The 19986-nt window shown below is 46.5% G+C and overlaps 1 protein-coding gene and 1 pseudogene across 1 annotated transcript; one reads left to right on the top strand and one right to left on the bottom strand.

Moving 5' to 3' along the window:
- Positions 1-474: 474 nt before the first annotated feature.
- LOC143391823 (cytochrome c oxidase subunit NDUFA4 pseudogene) lies at positions 475-679 on the bottom strand (annotated as a pseudogene).
- Positions 680-6576: 5897 nt separating this feature from the next.
- Positions 6577-19612, top strand: Serping1 (serpin family G member 1). Its single transcript, XM_076844578.1, has 8 exons — positions 6577-6652; positions 7187-7267; positions 8813-9242; positions 11132-11266; positions 13339-13542; positions 13729-13865; positions 17133-17352; positions 19103-19612. Exons 2-8 carry the CDS (start codon positions 7211-7213, stop codon positions 19354-19356), a joined length of 1437 nt encoding a protein of 478 aa, XP_076700693.1. The 5' UTR covers positions 6577-6652; positions 7187-7210; the 3' UTR covers positions 19357-19612.
- Positions 19613-19986: the final 374 nt, after the last annotated feature.

A 19986-nucleotide genomic window follows, 5' to 3' on the forward strand; every position in this document is an offset into this window, starting at 1 on the left:
CCACATAAATGTAAAATAAAGATATTGTGTCCATCTAAAACTAATAAATAAATATTTAAAAAATATTTATTTAGTTGTAGATGGACACAATATGTTTATTTTATTAATTTATTTTTATGTGGTGCTGAGGATCAAACCCAGTGCCTCATGTGTGCAAGGCAAGCCATTGAGCTATAGCCCCAGCCCCAGGAAATGATATTCAATAGCATCAGGATGGTGGTTTCCCATGGCAGAGTGGAGTTGTGGCTGAGAAGATCATAGTGTACTTCTGGACTGCCAATAAAATTCTGTTTCTTAAACTGGGTGATGAATGGTAGTTTCATGATGTTCTGTTAAATTGTATATTCTTTCTTTTTTTTTCAAGTTTTGTAGGTATTAATCAACTTGATCTCATGCATTTGAAAGAGAAATATTTCCTGGTTTAGTGGAAAAGTGTGTAGATGGCTTCTGAAAAAAACTTCTTTCTAAGCAGCTTTAGAAATCTGGACCTCCTTTTCTCAGTTTGCTGTAATTCACATTCACTGAGTAGAATTTGTCTTAATCGTTGAGACCCAGTTTGGATTGAACAACGGTGAAGGCATCACTTATAACCTGCTCCAGTGGTTCCCGCTCCAATAAATATGAAGAAGGGGCTTGAGCCTGGAAGCTTCCTGACCTGACTGATGATCTGGTGGAGCATGTTCACAACAGAGGTCTACAGCACAAATGGAGATAAGAACATCTTCCAGGCCTAAGACTAAGCAGCCTCTGTATCCAGGCTAGTGGTCATCCAAAGTCACTAAGTTGTATATTTATTCTTATGTAATTTCCTTGATGAATTATATGTCACTGTAATTTTTTTTTCTGGTACTAGGGATTGAACTCAGGGGCACTCCACCATTGAGCTACATCCCCAACGCTTTTTTGTATTTTATTTAGAGATAGGGTATCACTGAGTTGCTTAGCACCTTGCTATTGCTGAGGCTGGCTTTGAACTCATGATCCTCCTGTTTCAGCCTCCCAAGCCACTTGGATTACAGGTGTGCATTACTGTACCCGGCCTGTAAATGCTTTTTAACTGATATAAACACATTGCAGCTACTGCAAACTCTGCCAGCATCATATATGTCATCAAAAAATGAAATGGAACGTCTAAGTGGTCCTACAAACGTGCTTGGTTCCAGAACAAACACACCCACTCTATCACTGTAAACTCCAATCATGAAATACCAGTGCCTGACTACCCTCCTGAGAAACAGAAGTGGTTACTTTCTCTGAAAAATTATAAAAAATTAGTCAATGATGTCCAAAAAAGCAGTTAGTAGGGAACTAATCATAACCACTATCACTTTCAAGTACTCTCATGTGGCTTCAAACCTATCTTATTTAACCCTCAACAACAGCCCTGCAAAGTGGACGGCATCACCCACATCCAGATTTTGTAACTATGACTCCTGAGAGGCGTTAAGTTCCCTTGGACAGGTAATAAGCAGAGAAGCAGAATCTGTGTGGCTCAAAGGCACAGGCATACCCTTTCTCCTCTCTGCACTGTGTGGAATCATATGTGATGCTGGAAGGGGAAAGACATAGACACTCTTCTATCTGAAAAAATATATATACAAATTACAATCTGTGGCAGAGACATACTGGGTGATGACTTGTAATTGCATTGTAGAGGTTGAAGCAAAGTCTGACCATAGGGGCCTCAGGTGAAACTTGAGCAAAGATAGAGGGGTGGCTCTCCGCCCCCTGTCAGTCACAGAAGAATGTTGGATGAATCAGGTTCACTGGCTTCCTGCAACTGGGGCAGGCACGTTCATCCTCCAGAACAGTGCACAGGTCAACACAAGAGATTACAATCTGAAAAGATCAAATTCATAGCTGAGTCAATAGTCCAAATCTGGGCTGTCTATCCAGAGAGGTGGCAACAGAACTGGAGCAAAGAATGAAAGTAAAAAAGGGGCAGAGAAACCAGCTAAGCAGCTGCACAAGGACAGTAGAAGTGGGCAAACAATTAGATAACCTTCTGGAACCAGCCTGCAGTTGTCACAGGGGTGGGTGGGGGGGGGTTGAGGAGTCAACCCAAATATTGCTCAGTATGAGATCAAAGAGATTGTGCTCTATTGGTACATATGGAATACTATGCAGCTGTTGAAAAGAATGAGGGGGAACAGTGTTCAGGAAACTTTTTCCAGTGCGTTACTCAGCTTTTTTGCCACTGTGACCAAAACACCTGGTAAAAACTACTTAGAGAGGGCTGGGATGTAGCTCAGTGGCAAAGCGTCTGCCTTGCATTCGCAAAGCCCTGGGTTCGACCCCCAGTTCCAAAAAAGACAAAAAAAAAAAAAAGAACCCCACCAAAAAAAAAAAAATAAGATTAAAAAAAAAAAAAAAACTACTTAGAGAACAAAAGCTTTCTTTCCCTTCCTCTCTCCCTCCCTCTCTCCCCCACCACTCTTTCTTTCCTCCCTCCCTCCTTCTTCCTTCCTTCCTTCCTTCCTTCCTTCCTTCCTTCCTTCCTTCCTTCCTTCCTTCCTCTCTTTCTTTCTTGACCAGGGATTGAACCCAGGGTTACTTCACAACTGATTAACCACTGAGCCACATCCCTAGCCCTTTTTTAGAAGCAGGGTCTTGCTGAGTTGTCTAGGGCCTTGCTAAGTTGCTGAGGCTGGCTTTGAACTTGCCATCCTCCTGCCTCAACCTGTTGAGTTATTGGAATCACAGGCACACACCACCATGTCCGGCATGGAAATATTTATTTTGACTCACAGTTTCAGAGGTTCAGTCCGTGGTCAGCTGGCCCCAAGCAGCACATCATGGGAGAAGGGCATGGAGGAGGAAATTTGCTCAGCTCAAGGTAGCAAGTAGAGAGAAATGGGGGTGGGGTTTGGAGAAGATGAACCCTTTCAAGCACATGCCCAGTGACCTACTTCCTCCACCTCTCAGTGATCTGTTCAGCTATCAATGGATTAATCCACGGATGAGGTCAGAGTCCTCATGATTCACTCATTGCTGAAAAGCCTCACCTCTGCAGCTTGAAGCATCAAAGACCATGCTTTCAACACACACATTTTTTTTTTTTTTTTGGAGAATGTTCCAGATCCAAACCATAACATCCAGTAAGAAAAGAAATTATGGAGCCAGGTATGGTGGTGCACACCTGTAATCCCAGGAACTTGGGATGCTAAGGCAAGAAGATCACAAGTTCCAGGTCACTGGGCAACTTAGAGAAACCCTGTCTCAAAATAAAAAGTAAAAAGGGCTGAGGATGTACTCAGTGGTAGAGCACTCCTGGATTCATCTCAAATACTACAAAAAAAAGAGGAGGGGGAGGAGGAGGAAGAGGGGAAAAAATAAATTATGTGTGGGTGAGATGTATAAAAGTTAATAAATAGGAGAGTCTGAAAGGATACACTTGGACTGGTTAACAGCACTTGTGTCTTTTATAACTTTTTTTGTTCCTTTGCAGTACTGGGGACGGGATCCAGGCCTCACACTTGCTAGGCAAGTGCTCTACCACTGAGTTATACCTCAGTCTCTGGTATTCCCAATAACTTTTAATCTTACAAATGTCTTGAGTTGTTTGAAAAACTTTGCAAAGTAGTTAAATGACATTGTAGCAATAACTAAAAGAATAATCTGAAGGGTCTTTAGATCAATAAGAAAATGAACCACTTTGGAACACCTACATGCAGAATCCTCAACCTTTCTGTTCTATTCTGAAAAGCTTAGTATTTCCTAGACTTTCCAGGGTCTTCAAATATGGTATGAATCTGGGGGTTAGAATGTTTGTGACTCAACACTTATTTGGATCTAACCTCACCTTTATGGCTCATCCCCACTCACCTCCTTGCTCCAGTTACAGATTGATGGGAGGATGACAAGAGGGTAGTGAGCCGGATACTGTGAAAGAGGTCTCCAGTGAGACTCCTAGGAAGGTCCTAGTGCGTCTCTGGGGGGTTGAGCAGGACAGAGCCCAGGTAAGTCAGGGCTGGTGAGAGAAGTACTGACTAGGATGTGGGGGTCTGGGGGGCAGGGTGGCAACAGCACCAGGAGCCCCCACCAGCTCTCACACAGATCTGTCAAACCTGTGTCCTTCTCCAGAGAGGACTCTGCTGAAGGAAGTAAGAGACAGGGCTTGGTGAAGACAAAGCACCCATGACCCTACGAAAGCATGTGCCCACATATGGATCTCAAAATGGCATAAACATCATTCTCACACAAATATATGAAGAAAACCTTCCAGAGGCAACCATCAGGATGCCAAAGCTGGGTCAAAGAGTGATGTGAGAAAATTGGCTTGTATGTGTTTGTGTGTGTGTGTGTGTGTGTGTGTGTGTGTCCTGAACCTTCTGCCTTATTGACAAATTTTGGATAATTTTTTTCTTAAGAGGAAAAACTATAGAGGTATAGAGTGTGAGAAAGACTTCAGGTACAGCAATTTGGCCTTTAGTAACTAAGGACTTGCTTGGGAGAAAAATTTGATAAATTACTTTCAAGCAAGAGCTTTAGTGAGAACTTGAACCTCATCCAACACCAGGAAATATGCACAAGAGGGAAGCCATGCACACTTAGCACTCGAAGGAAAGGTCCTCACGGTGGAGAAATGCTGAACCGGGCCCCAGGACTGGATTTACAGGTAACTAAATATATAAACATACACACACAGGGAGAAATTTTGGAAACACCTTGATTAAGTGCATTTCAACTCCAGCTTCATCAGGAAGGAGAGTCCCGGCAAAGCAAGGGCCCTCTGCATGTCCAGAGTACAGAAGCAGCTTTGGCCAGGAGCTAAAATGAAGATCAACTCATAGTCTGGGAAAATCTCTTCACTGGGCCTTGTCCAACCTGAAATTTTGGCCCACAAACCACTAGAAACCCTGCAGCTACACTCAGGATGTTTATTCTGCTGCCTACTTCAGAATATACTCAAGTGTCTTCTAGTCATTTATAAGAATAAATAAAGGATTTCAAGGTCAACCAGACTAGGTCCACATCCTGGCTCTGTCATTCCCTAGTTACATGATTTGAGGTGAATCAGTTAATTTCTCTGAGCCTCATTTTCTTTTTCACTCACTTAAGATGGGATTAATATTAGCACCCACTTCACAGGAGTCATGAGAATGCACGAGAAGGTGGATTTAAACACGTAGTTAAGCCCTCAGTGAATGAAATTGCTTTCTACCACTGGCTTTTTGTTTGGCTTGCCCATTTCCCAGAATTCACAGCTCAGTCTCTGTAAGGTCATCAGCTTGAGCCCTGGGCATGGAGAAGCCCTGCAGCTTGGGCAAAGATGGCTCTGGTGTTAACAGAATTTCCCCCATGGCTTAGGAAGTTCCCAAGGGACTACAGAGAATAAAGCACAAAGCTGGAGCTCTTTCTGGGTCCTTTCCAAGGACCCCCTGGGAGAGACACAAATGTTCTCCTGTTTGTCTTTGGTGGGTTGCTTAGAGTAGCAGAAATGGTACTAGCAGCAAACTTTCTTTATTGTGCCAAATATGGCTAGAGGGTGAGGCCTGGGGTAAGATGGTTATAGAACATTACACCTGAACTGTGTCACATCAGAGGCAACCTCCTTGTTTTGCAGAGGAGGAGGATTGTCCAACTTAGCAAATAAAATAGAGAATCTGAGTTAAGTTTGAATTTCTGATGCAAGACAATCACAAAGATTTTTGGCATAAGTATATCCCAAGATCGTATGGAATATACTTGTATTAAAATTTTGTTGTTGTTGTTCTTGTTGTACTTCTGACATTCAAATTTAACTGGGTTTCCTGTATTTTATCTGGCAACCCTGAGAGGACAACTAGGTGATAAAGGAAAGTAACTTGCCAGGGTCATACAGCAAGTTGGTCCCATAGCCAGGTCTGTTGTAGTATCCTAGCCACCAACATAAACTTCAGTTTTCAGTTTTTAGATTTTGTTTGTTTGTTTGTTTGTTTTTGGTTGTTGTCAACATCACCGTCTTTGTTTTGTAGTCCTGGGGATAGAACCTAAGCCTCGGTTTTTTAATTGAGGTAAATGGTGAGCTGGGAGCCTCAGATTCCCTGTCGATTATACAGAAAACCACTGATTATGTTTCCAAGAGATAAAACAGAATTAATACCTACCAGGGGCAAAGTGGGGTGGTGGGCTGAGGTTAGGATTTCAGGAGACTTAGATCCAAGTCCAGGCTTACCTCCAAGTGGGGGTGACCACGGGTCAGACATTTAACTGCTCTGAATTGGTTTCTTAACTATCAAATGGACACAGCCAGTCCTGTTTCCCAGAGATTGCTTTGTGGATCCACTGAGATAAGCAATTCCCGAAAACCTTACTCCTTGTAAATTGTGGAGCCCATTTTACTCTCCTGCCGTTTTCATCACGACCCATGAGGACAGGAGGAGGTGTTGGTTGGTTGCCTAGAGCTGAGAGCTGCTCCAAGCTCCTCCATCCCAGCCGGCACCCAAGGGGCTTCGGACTAAATTCCTAGCTTGGCGCACAAAGCGGGACCACTCGGCCTGATTTACGGGAACTCCCTCCAGCGATCAATCATCCTTAATTTGTAACTGGGCAGTGTCCTGGGCCAACCAATAGCTAAGACCGGCCCCCCACACCCCACCCTCCCTGACCCTGTGGGACTTAAGCACTCAGTCTGCACTGATACTGCCTAGTGACTAGGAGTTTGGAGCAGGTTTGGTGCTGGGGGCGGGGGGTGGTGGAGGTGGGGAACCACAGAGTGAAGAGGCCTGGGGTGGGGGGTGGGGGTCTTCTAGTCTCCTTCCCTCTCTCCCCCAGTTCTCTGCTCGCTTTTATCTCCAAAGTCTCTGGGGAGGTTTCCACTAGAGACTTGGGTCTCCTCCTCCTCCTCTTCTCCCCCCCCCCCCCGCGCCCTCCCCAGAGCTGTTGTGCCCAGCCCCCTCTGGACCTCCCGTCCCCGCCGCCTGTGGCCTTATTGTCTGGCTAACGCAGGACCCCTCGACGGAACAGATGGACTGAGACCCGGGCTGGGGGAGAGGGAGGGCCAGCCGGTGCCGGGAAAGGGAAGCGGTTTGCGGAAAACAAAACAGAGGGCGGGGCCGGGGAGAAGGTGGTCCCGGAGGGAGGAGGCGGGGTTGGGAGACCGCGGCCGGGGCCTGGACTCGAGTGGGGGCGGGCCGGGGGATGGGGTGGAGGCCCCCTGAGCGCCCAGCCTCCGGCCCCGTTCCGACGCGGGCTGGCTTCGCAGGTCGCGGCAGACGTCGCCGCCCAGATGGCCTCCAGGCTGACCCCGCTGACCCTCCTGCTGCTGCTGCTGCTGCTGGCGGGGGTAAGTGGCCCCTTCGCGGGGTGGGGATGGGACGGGGTGGCGGGGGCGAGAATTAACCCTTCAGGCCCCGGAGAGTGAGGAGAGCTGCTCCTGGATCCGCACGTGTCGAGTTTGCACCGCGTTCTCCCAGCGTGCAAAGAGCCCCGGACCCGGACGGACGCGGGTTCTAATCCTGGCGGGCCACAAGCTGTGTGGCCCTGGACAGGTCCCCTCTCCCTGTCCTGATTTATAAAAGAGAGAGGAGACCCCACCCTGCCCACCAGACTGGCTTGGCTGGAAGGTCACCGAGGGCAAGGAGAGGTTAGCGGTTGCTGAACCCGAGCCGAGCCGAGTAGAGGCTGCTGTGACACTGGTTCTCCGAGGGGGGGGGCGGCTAGGAGGGACACACCTGGGCCTCAGTAGAGGTTAACGACAGGGAGGTCCCAGTGCTCTGGAGGTCGGGGATAACAGCTAAAAGCTCAGGTGCAGGAGGAAGGTGAATGCTTGCTTCCCACGCAAGTGGGTGCTGCATGCTGTTTGGGGGAGTCCGCTTCCTGGGTGCCCTTTGAGATTCAGCAGATGATGTAGTTATGAGCCATGGTGGGGGCGGGGGGGGGGAGACTTGACTCAGAGACCTGGGTTTGACTCCTGGCTTTTCCTTCCAGTCTCTGAGACTCTGGGCTAGTTACTTAATATGTCTCAGGATCAGTTTCTCTGTCTGAAAAATGGGGATAATACCTGGTTTCTCAGCTGGGGAGCTGTTGACAATTAGAGTTTGGGGAAAAAATCACTGAGGGGCAGCCCTATGCTGATGTGAGATGTTTTGTAGGACCTCACACCTCTCCCCACTGGATTCTAGTAGCAATTTCTCTCCTTATGACAACCCCAAATGCCGCCAGACAACGTTAAATCTCCTTTGAGAGTCAAAATGGCCTCAAATGGTCTGTACTACCTTTTCTGTCTGCCCCTCTCCCATTTCCCCCTTCCTTCCCACCCTTTCTTCTGTCCTTCCTTTGGGAATGCTAATTGTTTGCAATACCCACCAGTGGGTTCCAACTGACAATTTGAAAATCCAGTGCCCCTAGAACAAGGGCCACAAGCTGGAATGTCTCTTGCTGACCAGGCAAATGAGTCAAAACGGGTGGATATTTTAAGATGACCATCCCCTACATGTCAGCAGTGGGTCAGAGATAACAGAATCCAAGATTACCCCTCATCTTCTGCAGAGAATATCCTAAATGCCCTGCCCCTAGCATTGTCCCAGCTCTCAAGAATTGTGATCTTAGGGCTGGGATTGTGGCTCAGTGACAGAGCCCTTGCCTTGCAAGTATGAGGCCCTGGGTTCAATCCTCAGCACCACATCCAAATAAATCATGAAAGACATTGTATTAAAATAAAAAATAATTGTGATCTTAGTCCCAGGCAGGCCCTTCACCCACCAGACTGTAACAGAAATTACTAAGTAGTACAGAATGTTTTGTATATCCCCAGCTCCTCTTCCTGCTTTGAGCATTTCAGGGGACTGTGCTTTGTATGAAAAACGAAACTCGGTTTCTTGAACCACAGGGCAGAGCCTCCTCAAATCCTCATGCCACCAGCCACAGCGCCGAGGATCCAGATAGCCTGCCAGAGGAAAGCAAAGGCATGAACTCGGAGGAAGATGTCTCCAGGAGTCGGTCTTCCTGGCCAACAGCCAGCTTAACAACCAACTCGTCCACCATATTGACAGCTAACACCACTAGTGAATCCAACTCCCAACCGACTACCCAGCTCCCCACCGATCCTCCCACTCAGACCCCTACTGGGCCCTTCTGCCCAGGGCCTGTCACCGTCTGCTCTGATGTGGACAGCAAATCAGCGGAGGCCAAACTGGGGGAAGCCTTGATCGATTTCTCCCTGAAGCTCTACCATGCCTTCTCAGCCACGAAGAAGGTTGAGACCAACATGGCCTTTTCCCCGTTCAGCATCGCCAGTCTCCTCACGCAGCTCCTGCTTGGTAAGACTGACTTCTCTCCAGGCCAGAGGTGGGACCCTCCCGGAAGTGTGAGCAACCCAGACACCTGCAAAGCTATGCCACTGGGAGGAAGCTGTAAAATGGGCTACATGGGGGTGTTGGTGGTGGCATCTTTTTATTCTTGAACATTCCTTTATTCCAAAATGATTTAATAGGCATTATGTCTTATAAAAAAAAACCTTGTGGACTAATCAAGAACATAGACCACAAGGTCCCCGAAACCACCATGGTTCAAGGTAATGCTATAAAGGAGATGAAATCATCAGAGGTTGATCTAGAACAGATCATGGTAATGCTTGCTGTGTGACCCTGGCAGGTCACTTTAACCTTTCTGAGCCTGAGCCCTGATGTGTAGAGATGGTGATACTTCAAAAGATCAAGAAGCAGGGGCTGGGGTTGTAGCTCAGTGGCAGAACACTTGCTTAGTATATGTGAAGCACTGGGTTCGATTCTCAGCACCACATTAAAGAAATAAATAAAGACATGGTATCCATCTACAACTAAGGCTCTGGAGGCTGAGGCAGGAGGATTGTGAGTTCAAAGCCAGCCTCAGCAGCTTGAAGGCGCTAAGCAACTCAGTAAGACCCTGTCTCTAAATGAAATACAAAAATAGGGCTGGGAATGTGGCTCTGTGGTCGAGTGCCCCTGAGTTCAATCCCTAATAACCCCCTCCCCCAAAAAAAAGAGCTCAAGAAGCAGCCAGGTGCAGTGGTGCACATCTGTAATCCACGTGACCCTGGAGGCTGAGGCAAGAGGATTGCCTGAACAACTTAACAAGACCCTGTATTAAAATAAAAAATGAAAAGGGTCAGGGATATAGGTCAGTGGTCAAACACCTTTGGGTTCAATCTCCAGTACAGAAGAAGAAGAAAAAAAAAATCAAGAAGTAGATAGATAGTCTAGAGTCTGACTTGGTTTGAGGCCAAAAAAAGTATTACACCCCCTTCTCTTCTGAGGGATTGCTGTGAGGTTCTGTGGTGTAATTCCCCCAGGAATGGCACAAGCAACTTAACAGGAGCAATAGAGTGAGAGCTGTCACTCTGGAGGGGAATTCCAGGATGGCTACTAGAGGCCATGCTGTGAGATATAAGATCCTCCCTCTGGAGTCCCAGAATCCTCACATCCCACTAGTTGCCAGCAGCACCGGGCTCCCCAGTGAGGACAGACACATTGTATCCAAGTTGCCAAATGTCTCCAGTCACTTGGTTTCAGTTTATTTATTGCCCAAAATGTACAGCTCAATTCCTGCCTCCTCCTTTCACTTTATTATCTCTGTGCCCTTGAATTCAGTAAATTATTTACTCTCTTACACCTCGGTTTCCTCATCTGCATAATGGGAATAATAATTGTCCTTCTGTGGAAGACTTAGGGTAATGACTCAGTGAGATCTGGAAGAAGCACTTAAAATTCCTGGAACCCAGTGAGTGCTCAGTAAATTTTAGTTATCACTTCACAGAAGACGTGCACAATAAGTATTGAATAATGGATGGATAACTGGAAGGGTGTGAGCATCCATCCTCTTTATGACTTTCTGGATTCTGCTGTAAATAGCCATCTAGCTTCCCTGCCTGTAGGGTGAGCCAACTAAATAATGGTTAATGTGGGACAGGCAATGTGGTTAGACCTGGCTTTGAAAGATGCCTGGGTTTAAATAGAGAAACAGGAAAGAGGAAGGGGAATATTCAAAAAGCCTAAATGGAAAAGCTGAACTCTGGGATTACTCAAGATTCCCCAGCCCCCATCTTTGTGACCTACTTATTGTCTTCCAAAAGAAGGCTCTGGTTCCAGTGTTCTGTGATCCCCTCCATAGCAGGGAACTCGGGTCCCCCACTTCTCTTGCAAGAACCCATCATTTCTGTCTTTTGTTGTAGGGGCTGGGGACAGCACCAAGAGCAACCTGGAGAGCATCCTCTCCTACCCCAAGGACTTTGACTGTGTCCACCAGGCCCTGAAAGGGTTCTCGTCCACAGGCGTCACCTCAGTCTCTCAGATCTTCCACAGCCCAGGTGAGCATTCAGTGAGGGCAGCAGCTCCAGAGGACCATCCTGAGGGTCCTAATTGGGAAGAGAAGACAGAGGGAGTGTTGGAGCTAGAATATTGGGAATGGAGTCCAGAGGAGGTGAGGGCATTGGCAGGAGAATATAGTAGCTGAAGGAGCTAGATACTCCTCTGGTGAGACCTGGAAAAGTTATTTGTCTTCATTGACTTTTTTGGGGGAGTAGGGGGTTGGTGAGGCTACCGGGGGATTGAACTCAGGGGCACTGGACCACTGAGCCACATCTTCAGCCCTATTTTATATTTTATTTATAGACAAGAGTCTCACTGAGTTGCTTAGTGTCTCCCTATTGCTGAAGCTGGCTTTGAACTTGAGATTCTCCTGCCTCAGCCTCCTGAGCCACTGGGATTACAGGCGTGTGCCACCGAGCTGAACATTGACTTCTTTTAGAATAGAAATGAAGGGGTGGAGCTCTTGCCTAGCATGTGTGAGGCCCTGGGTTCAATTCTCAGTACTCGGGGAGGGAAAAAGTACCAGGAGAATAGAAATGCCCTTTGTATTCATTAATAGGTAGGGCTAGAAAGCCATAGACCTAAAATAGACAAAAATTCTTTTGCTAATTTTTAGGTCAAGGGAATTTTGAGACTCTAATTCTTTGTTCTTTTGTGTTATAGGAATGTGCTATCATTTACATGTATTATATTATTAAATAGCCAATAATACCAATCAATTATAATATACTTCCAAAATGATCTAAAGCATTCGTTTTTAAACCTGAGCACTAGGGGTTTTACAGAGTTGCTTCAGCAGTAATGATGGGGCTGGGTATCAGGGAGGCTGAGTGGTGGGGAGTGGGGCATCTCTCTGTGAGAGGGAAGTGGACCAGATGGTCTCTGAGCTCCTACCCAGCCTCACTGAGACCCATTTATATTGTGAGCTTTAGAGGTGATGTGATTTGAAAACAGCTCTGCTGCTATAAATAAAAAGTTTAAAAATTACAGATCTGGTCTAATGCACCTTTTATAAAGGAGGAACATTTTCTGTCTTTTTTTTTTTTTTTTTTTTACTGCAAACTAATACTCATTGTAGAATACAGAAAATACAAAGAAGTTTACAAAAGAAAAGAAATAAAACTCACCTAAAAAATCCTCTTTAATATGGAAAAGATACCGGGTGTGATGGTGGTGCACACCTGTAACCCCTGCAGCTCAGGAGGCTGAGGCAGGATGATCATGAGTTCAAAGCCAGCCTCAGCAACTTAGTGAGGCCCTAAACATCTCAGTGGGACCCTGCCTCTAAATTAATATATGAAAAAGGACTGGGGATGTGGCTCAGTGTTTGAATGTCTCTAGGTTCAATTTCTGGAGACAGATATATATATCCAGGAACACACACACACACACACACACACACACACATATACATATATATATATATGAAAAAATGACTCAGAGGTGTCAATAAATATTATATTTACTTCCTTGCTATAAATCAACTTTATCCTTTCTTGCCCCTGAAAAATACAATAGTATTTTAGGGCTTCTCCCCAGGCTGTGCCAAGGCTCTGGGTCTTATGTTGTTACTAAAACATCAGCAAAGCCTGGGGAAATATCTTTGATCTATTTAGTCCAGGAAATTTTTCTTTTTCAAACACTGGTTTTTGTTTGTTTTTTAATTTTTTTCCAGGAGATTTGGGCTTTAGAGAGCAAAAGTCAGGAAGTCTAATCATGAACTGCCCCCTAAGGCCAGGAAGCAGACTGTTCCCTGATGAAGGGAGGGAGGAAAAGAGGGGGAATACAAGCGAATGGCAGTTAACATCTCGGTTGTCTTGCCAGGCAGGCCACGGTCACGTGGCCAGCAGAGAGCCCAGGAGTTCCTCTCCTGCTCTTGGTTCAGGATTTGCTTCCTTTGGGCCTCACTTCTGCATCTGCCACAGAGGAGGGGGAGAGACCCCTGCTTCAACATGAGCTGTGTTCTTTGGAGGGAGCAGATGCAACCCTGGGAAGCTTGATCACCCTCAGAGCTTGCTCTTGGGACTGGCGAGGGTGTTCAGGGGCCTCCCTCTGTTGATCTGCCCCTCAGACCTGGCCATAAGGGACAGTTTTGCGAGCACCTCTCAGAGTCTGTATGGCAGCAGCCCCAGAGTGCTGAGCAATGACAGTGACGTCAGCCTGAAGCTCATCAACGATTGGGTGGCTGAGAACACCAACCACAAGATCTCCCAGCTTCTGGACAGTCTGCCCTCTGACACCCGCCTTGTCCTGCTCAATGCTGTCTACCTGAGTGGTAAGGGACACCTCCCAGGTAGTATTCTCATTTGGGGTTCTTCCTATCCTCTTGGCTTCAAAGTCCACCCAACCCTGAGTTCCACAACCGTATCCCAAAGTGCCTGTCCCACTCTTTGCTAGGAGAGTCTTTAGTTTCTCTTCATCCTTTCCCTAACTGCATTAGAACACCCTTTCTTCCCTTTAGCCAAGTGGAAGAAAACATTTGATCACAAAAAAAAGATGGAGTCCTTCTACTTAAAAAACTCTGAGATACAAGTGCCCATGCTGAGTAGCAAGAAGTATCCTGTGGCCCATTTCACTGACCCAACTTTGAAGGCCAAGGTAAGTTCCTGGCCTATCCCCCGTCCTGTTTCAGACCTCGGTTTCTGCTGTGGCCACATCATTTTTCAGTGCATCCTTACAGAGCCATCATTTCTACTCCTTCCATCTGTATTTCCATCCTAACTTTTGCCCCCCTCCTTTCTCCAGTCTTGACTGAGTCACGCATTCTGTATTTTAGATGGAAAACATGATTCTGAAGTTTTTTGATTTAGCTCTACTGCGTTGAATGGCAGCGAGTGGCCATGCTGCTTATCTGGGCATCTGTTTCTCTTTTCAGTCAGTCCTCTGGGTGGACTGGTGGCTTCACAAGTCCTCTATGTATATGTGTGTATTCGTGTGTACCTGCGTGTGGCATGCATAGTATGTGCGTAGGTATATCCATGTGGGTGCATATGTGTGGTAAGGACATTTGCACATGTGGTAAAAGGCATAAGTTCCTTAGCAAAAAATTGAACAATGATTTCAGAAGGTGGGGAAGGAAGGAATATAGAATATGGAGCCCAGAGGATTTTGGTTAGAGAACTATCTCATGCCCAGTGACCAGGTGTGTCAGCCTTGTTGGAAGTACAGACAGGAATCTGTAGGTAGAGAACAGTGGGGGTGCCTCAGTAGGAGACTGGGAGGGAAATCAGCTTTCCTGGTCAGCCAGGCTTGTTCCCTTCTGGGAGCTTTCTGGAGCTTTTCTCTGCCTGGATCCTTCTTCATTCAGATCTTCATATGGCTCTTCTTTAGTTATTTGGGGGTCAGCTCAGAGGTCAGTTGAATGGAGAAGCCTTTTCCCCTTTCAAATAACTCCTTCTCACCCGGCAAAGTGGCACACACCTATAATCCCAGTGGCTTGGGAGGCTGAGGCAAGAGGATAAAGAGTTCAAAACCAACCTCAGCAAAAGCAAGGTGCTAAGCAACTCAGTGAGACCCTGTCTCTAAATAAAATACAAAATAGGGCTGGGGATGTGGCTCAGTGGTCGAGTGCCCCTGAGTTCAATCCCTGGTACAAAAAAAAAAAAAAAAAACCCAGCTCATTCTCATCCTGTAAGTTCACTCCATCTTATTATATTCATGGTACCAATCACCATCCAAAATTATGTCATTGATTTGCTTATTTGATTATAGTAGTGTCTATCTCCCTGAGATATATTGTCTTTCTACTTGAGTATAGGGACCCATATTGTTTGTTTCTTTCCTTATTCTTTTTTCACCATACCAGGGCCTTGTACAAGTTAGCGCAGTACTCCACCACTGAACCTCCAGTCATATTTTTTATTTTGAGACAGTGTCTTGCTAAGTTGCCCAGGCTGGTCTCAAACTTCTGATCCTCCTGCCTTAGCCTCCTGAGTTGAGTTGCCGAGTGGCTACATAGGCATGCACCACTATGCCTGACTTTGATTTTCTTTTCAAACATGTCAAATGCCTGACAGTGCAGAATTGCAACTCTACATGGCCATTATCATCTTAGTACCTAAAGCCCATTTTTGAACTGCAAATTAAATTTAAAGAGTAAATCAACTCCCAACTAACATTCCAATATCGTTCTCAAACTTAATGAAATTATTCTGTACCTTTTTGCCCAAAAGCATAAAAATTAGCATATCAGATTCTTTTAAAAATTGTAAATAAATGGGTTCAATCCCCAGCACCACACACATTCACACACAAAATTGTAAATAACAGGCCAGGTGTGGTGGCATGTGTCTGTAATCCCAGTGGCTCAGGAGGCTGAGGCAGGAAGATGGTAAGTTCAAAGCCAGCCTTAGCAACTTAGTGAGGCTCTAAGCAACTTAGTAAAACCCTATCTCTAAATAAAATATAAAAAGGACTGAGGATGTAGCTCAGTGTTTGTGTGCCCCTGGGTTCGATCCTGGTACCAAAAAAAAAAAAAAAGAAAATTGCAAACACAGATTACCCTGAGTGTAATCCCTGATGTTAATGTTATTGAATTGGTTTACTATGTCATTCCCATGCTAAATTCCAAATCTTCCTGGGACTTCGGGTGTTTACCAAGTATAGGAGTTAGATTTGCTGACTCTGGTATGTTGAGGTCATTGGCTTAAAAATTCAAGACCACCACATGGTAAATATTTTTGGTCAGAGATTCAAAGTCCATCATTCTTCAAAGTTCTTGTCTACCTCTTCACCCCAACCGTAATGTCATCTAATGATACTCCTCTCTTACTGGAATTTTTCAGCCTTGGCACTGTTGACATTTGGGTTGGATAATTCTTCCCTGTGGGGAGCTGTCTTGTGGGATTTAACATCATCCTTGGCTTCTACTCACTAGAAGCCAGTAGTAGCACTGTTTGCACATCCTGCCCCACCCCACTGGCCAGGCCACCAAAATGTCTCTAGCCATTACCCAGTGTCCACTAGGGGAGACATTTGCTCCAGAACAAGAACTACAAGTCCTGCACCTTCTCACATACTTCTTTTTTTTTGGGGGGGGGGGGCGGCATCAGTTAAAGTCCGTTTTTTTTAATCACACAATGCCTTTAGTTTATTTATTTTTATGTAGTGCTAAGGATCGAACCCAGTGCCTCACATGTGCTAGGTAGATGCTCTACCACTGAGCCACAACCCCAGCCCCCAGTTAAAGTCCTTCTAATGGCAAACTGGAAAGCCAGGCTAAGCTGAGCCTGTGGGCCATCTTGAATGCCATACCAACAGATCAGCACTTAATCTCATAGGCAGTGGAGCGCCATCAAAAGTTTTAATGACCTGAGCGTGGTAGGTGCACTCTGTAATCCCAGTGACTCAGGAGACTGAGGCTGGAGGATGGCAAGTTCGAGGGCAGCAGATAACTTAGTAAAGACCCTGCCTCAAAAACAATTTTTTTTTTTTTTAAAAAAAAGAACTGGGGATTTAGTTCAGTGGTAGAACTGGGTTTAGTCCCCAATACCACAATAAAAAAAGTTTTTAAAGGGATTGACCTGGTAACTCTGGTGACACTTATAGATTGTATACTTCGTGCACAACCCACTTGGCAGAAAGGAAGCAGAGCTTTCACAGGGATGATCCCTGGCCTGTTACTGCATAGCTAATCAGTAGTAATCAGGGATGAAATTTGTGCTGGTTCCTCTGCCTCTCGTTAGCACAGTCAGTCCAGCCCTGTTGGTTTTGACCAGCTGGTAACTCCATTGCATAGCACAGCGGGACTAGTTCCGGCTGCTGATTGTTGAAACAGCACACACTGAAGACAGCCTTGGAACCCAGGATGGGGGCCAGGAGCGAGCTGGGGAGGAAGACTGAGAAGGTGCATCTCTTATCCTCTAGGTGGGGCAGCTGCAGCTCTCGCACAACCTGAGCTTTGTGATCATGGTGCCTCAGAAGCTGAAGCAGCCCCTTGAAGACTTGGAGCAGGCTCTCGATCCCACCGTTTTCAAGGCCATCATGAAGAAGCTGGAGCTGTCCAAGTTCCAGCCCACTTACCTGATGATGCCCCGCATCAAAGTGAAGAGTAACCAAGACATGCTGTCAATCATGGAGAAACTGGGTGAGTCCCGGCAGCTTGAGGTTCCTTTTAGGCCATCAGAGGATGAAAGTGAGGGTGTCCCCTAAAACACAGCATTCTAGGGTTTTTTATTCATCCATCATCTCAGGTTGTCCCTCAACCCTGCGAGTTAAAGGAGTAGGTGCTATTATCCCATTGGATCCCACCGAGGAAACACACTCAGAAACTTTATGAGACTTACTCAGTGTTTCCGTGACTTACCCTTGAGCTAGTTGGAAGCAAACCAGAACACCAGTACGGATCCCCAGTTCTCTTGGAGGCTTCTACTACAGCTCACTGTGACACAGACACTGAGTGAAGTGGCCAAGGTGGGTCATGGATGCTCCTTCCCCAGAGGCATCTGTAACCGTCAGCCACCCCATGAAACACATCTGGGTATGAATTTGGGAGAAGAGACTCCGTTTCCTAGCCTTTGGCCTTAGGTCTAGATCTGTCACTTCGTTCCCTGTGATAGGATCTGACCACCCCATACACAATCTCGCTTTCTAGGGTGTGGCCTCTGCTTTACTCTGCATTCTCGTTTGATACTTCTGGTCATCAGCTGGGTGGTGATTTCTTCCCCACCCCAAATAGTTCTACAGCTCTCTGCAGACACAAACTGTGTGTCCTCCAATTTAAGTCAGATTCCCTATCAAGAGAGAGCATCAGATCCCATACTTTAAGAACTCAGTCCCTGCAAGACCACCCCGATGCAGATACCTGTCTCAAGACTAGGATGATACCCATACTTCTGAGCAACCATCTATAAACCAGAGGGTCCCACGGCCCCCTCCCTGGGTTTTGTCTTTGTTAGAATGGCTGACAAAATTCAAGGAGCTGCTTTGTTTACTGGTTTAATTATAATAAAGGACACAGAGAAATAGCCAGATGAAAAGGTAAGTAGGGCAAAAATCTTGAAGGGTCACTGGCAAGGAGCTTCTGTCCCCAGGGGATTAGAGGGCACAGCCCTTCCTGCACATGCATGTGGTCACTAACTGGAAGCTCTCTGAATCCCATACTTTAATATTTTTATGGCAGCTTTGTTACAAAGGCATGAGTAATTATTAACTCACCCACTCCCTTACTTCTGTCCCCTCCATAGAGGATGGGGAGTGGGGCTGTAATTTCCAAGCTCTGATCATGACTTGGTCATGCCAGAGGTTAGCCCCCATCCAGGAGCCCACCGAAAGTCACCTCTTTGGAAGAAAAGACACTCCTAACACCAAGGAGATTCCGAGGGAATTAGGAGTTTAGTGTCAGGAGCCAGGGTCAAAGACCAAATGTTAGAACAAGAGATGTTCCTAGCTCCCCTATTTGCTAAGGCAATTGTGAAGGTGTTAGGAGCTTGCTGTTAGGAATTTTAGGCAGAGACCAAGATATATATTTCTTATTATTTCACAGCATCACACCCTTGTAGGTGATCTTGGTTCATAACAAATGACCTCTCTCTGATAGATCTCTTTTCTTCCAAAGACCTTGGGAATAAAGAAGCAATGACATCATTTTTCAAGGGTATTTTGGAGGTGGGTGGGGATAAGGCCTCCCATATTTGAGAAAGAGTGTTGGTTGGGCCCACTGATAGAGGATTCCACGACCAGGACCAGAAGGCACCAGAAACCACAGTGTGGAATCTGACAAGCTGGGGAGGAGGAGGAAGAGAGTGCAGGGCCCTGAGACTAATAGAAATTTTAAGGCTCCATCAGCTGAGTTTCCCGCTGGTCTCTGACTTTGTTTTTCTCCGGGTTTGCCCTAGAATTCTTTGACTTTATAAGTGACCTCAACCTGTGCGGACTCACAGAGGACCCGGATCTCCAGGTATCCACAATGCAGCACCAGACCCTGTTGGAGCTCACTGAGACAGGTGTGGAGGTGGCGGCAGCCTCTGCCGTCTCCATGGCCCGCAGCCTGCAGATCTTCGAGGTGCAGCAGCCCTTCCTCTTCCTGCTCTGGGACCAGCAGCACAAGTTCCCTGTCTTCATGGGACGGGTGTACGACCCTAGTGTCTGAGATCTGTAGGGGATCAGGTTAGGGCAAGCCCTACCACCCAAGCCTCAGCTCTCCCACTTGGAGCTATGCCACTGCCTGCCCAGCCACGTTCCACCTAAAGGGCTCTTGTCCCCAGCCACTTTCCACCTAAAGGGCTCCCTTGGGGTGTGGCAGAGGGACCTGCTTCCCCATGGCCCTGTCATGTTTTCCAAATCACTTTTTGCAGCTTTCTCTGGTTCAAGTTCACCAGACTCTACAAATAAACCCTGGCAGACTATGGTTTCTCTCATTTTCCTTTGGATAGCAGCAAGCTCAATATTAGGCAACCAGAGTTGCCATCTCCCTCTATCATAAGTCATTCTAAAGTTGTTAACTTAAAGCAGCAAGCAACCATTTATTATTTCCCCTGAGTCTCAGGATTGACTTGGTGGTCTTGCTGATCTGGGCTGGACCTGGCCCACCCTCCCGGGGCTCACACATACATCTGTCATAGTTAGCCAGTTGGTTGTGGGATGACTGGTCTTTGAAGGTCTCAGCTGGCACTTGTTGGCTCTCTTCCACACGTCTCCTGCATCCTTCCACCAGATTAACCTGAAATGGCAAGGTGCCAAGAAAGAAATCAGAAGCAGACAGTCTCTTCAGCCCACATCT

Source organism: Callospermophilus lateralis, chromosome 2 (genome assembly GCF_048772815.1).
Source record: "Callospermophilus lateralis isolate mCalLat2 chromosome 2, mCalLat2.hap1, whole genome shotgun sequence".
In the NCBI taxonomy this organism is placed as follows: Eukaryota; Metazoa; Chordata; class Mammalia; order Rodentia; family Sciuridae; genus Callospermophilus; species Callospermophilus lateralis.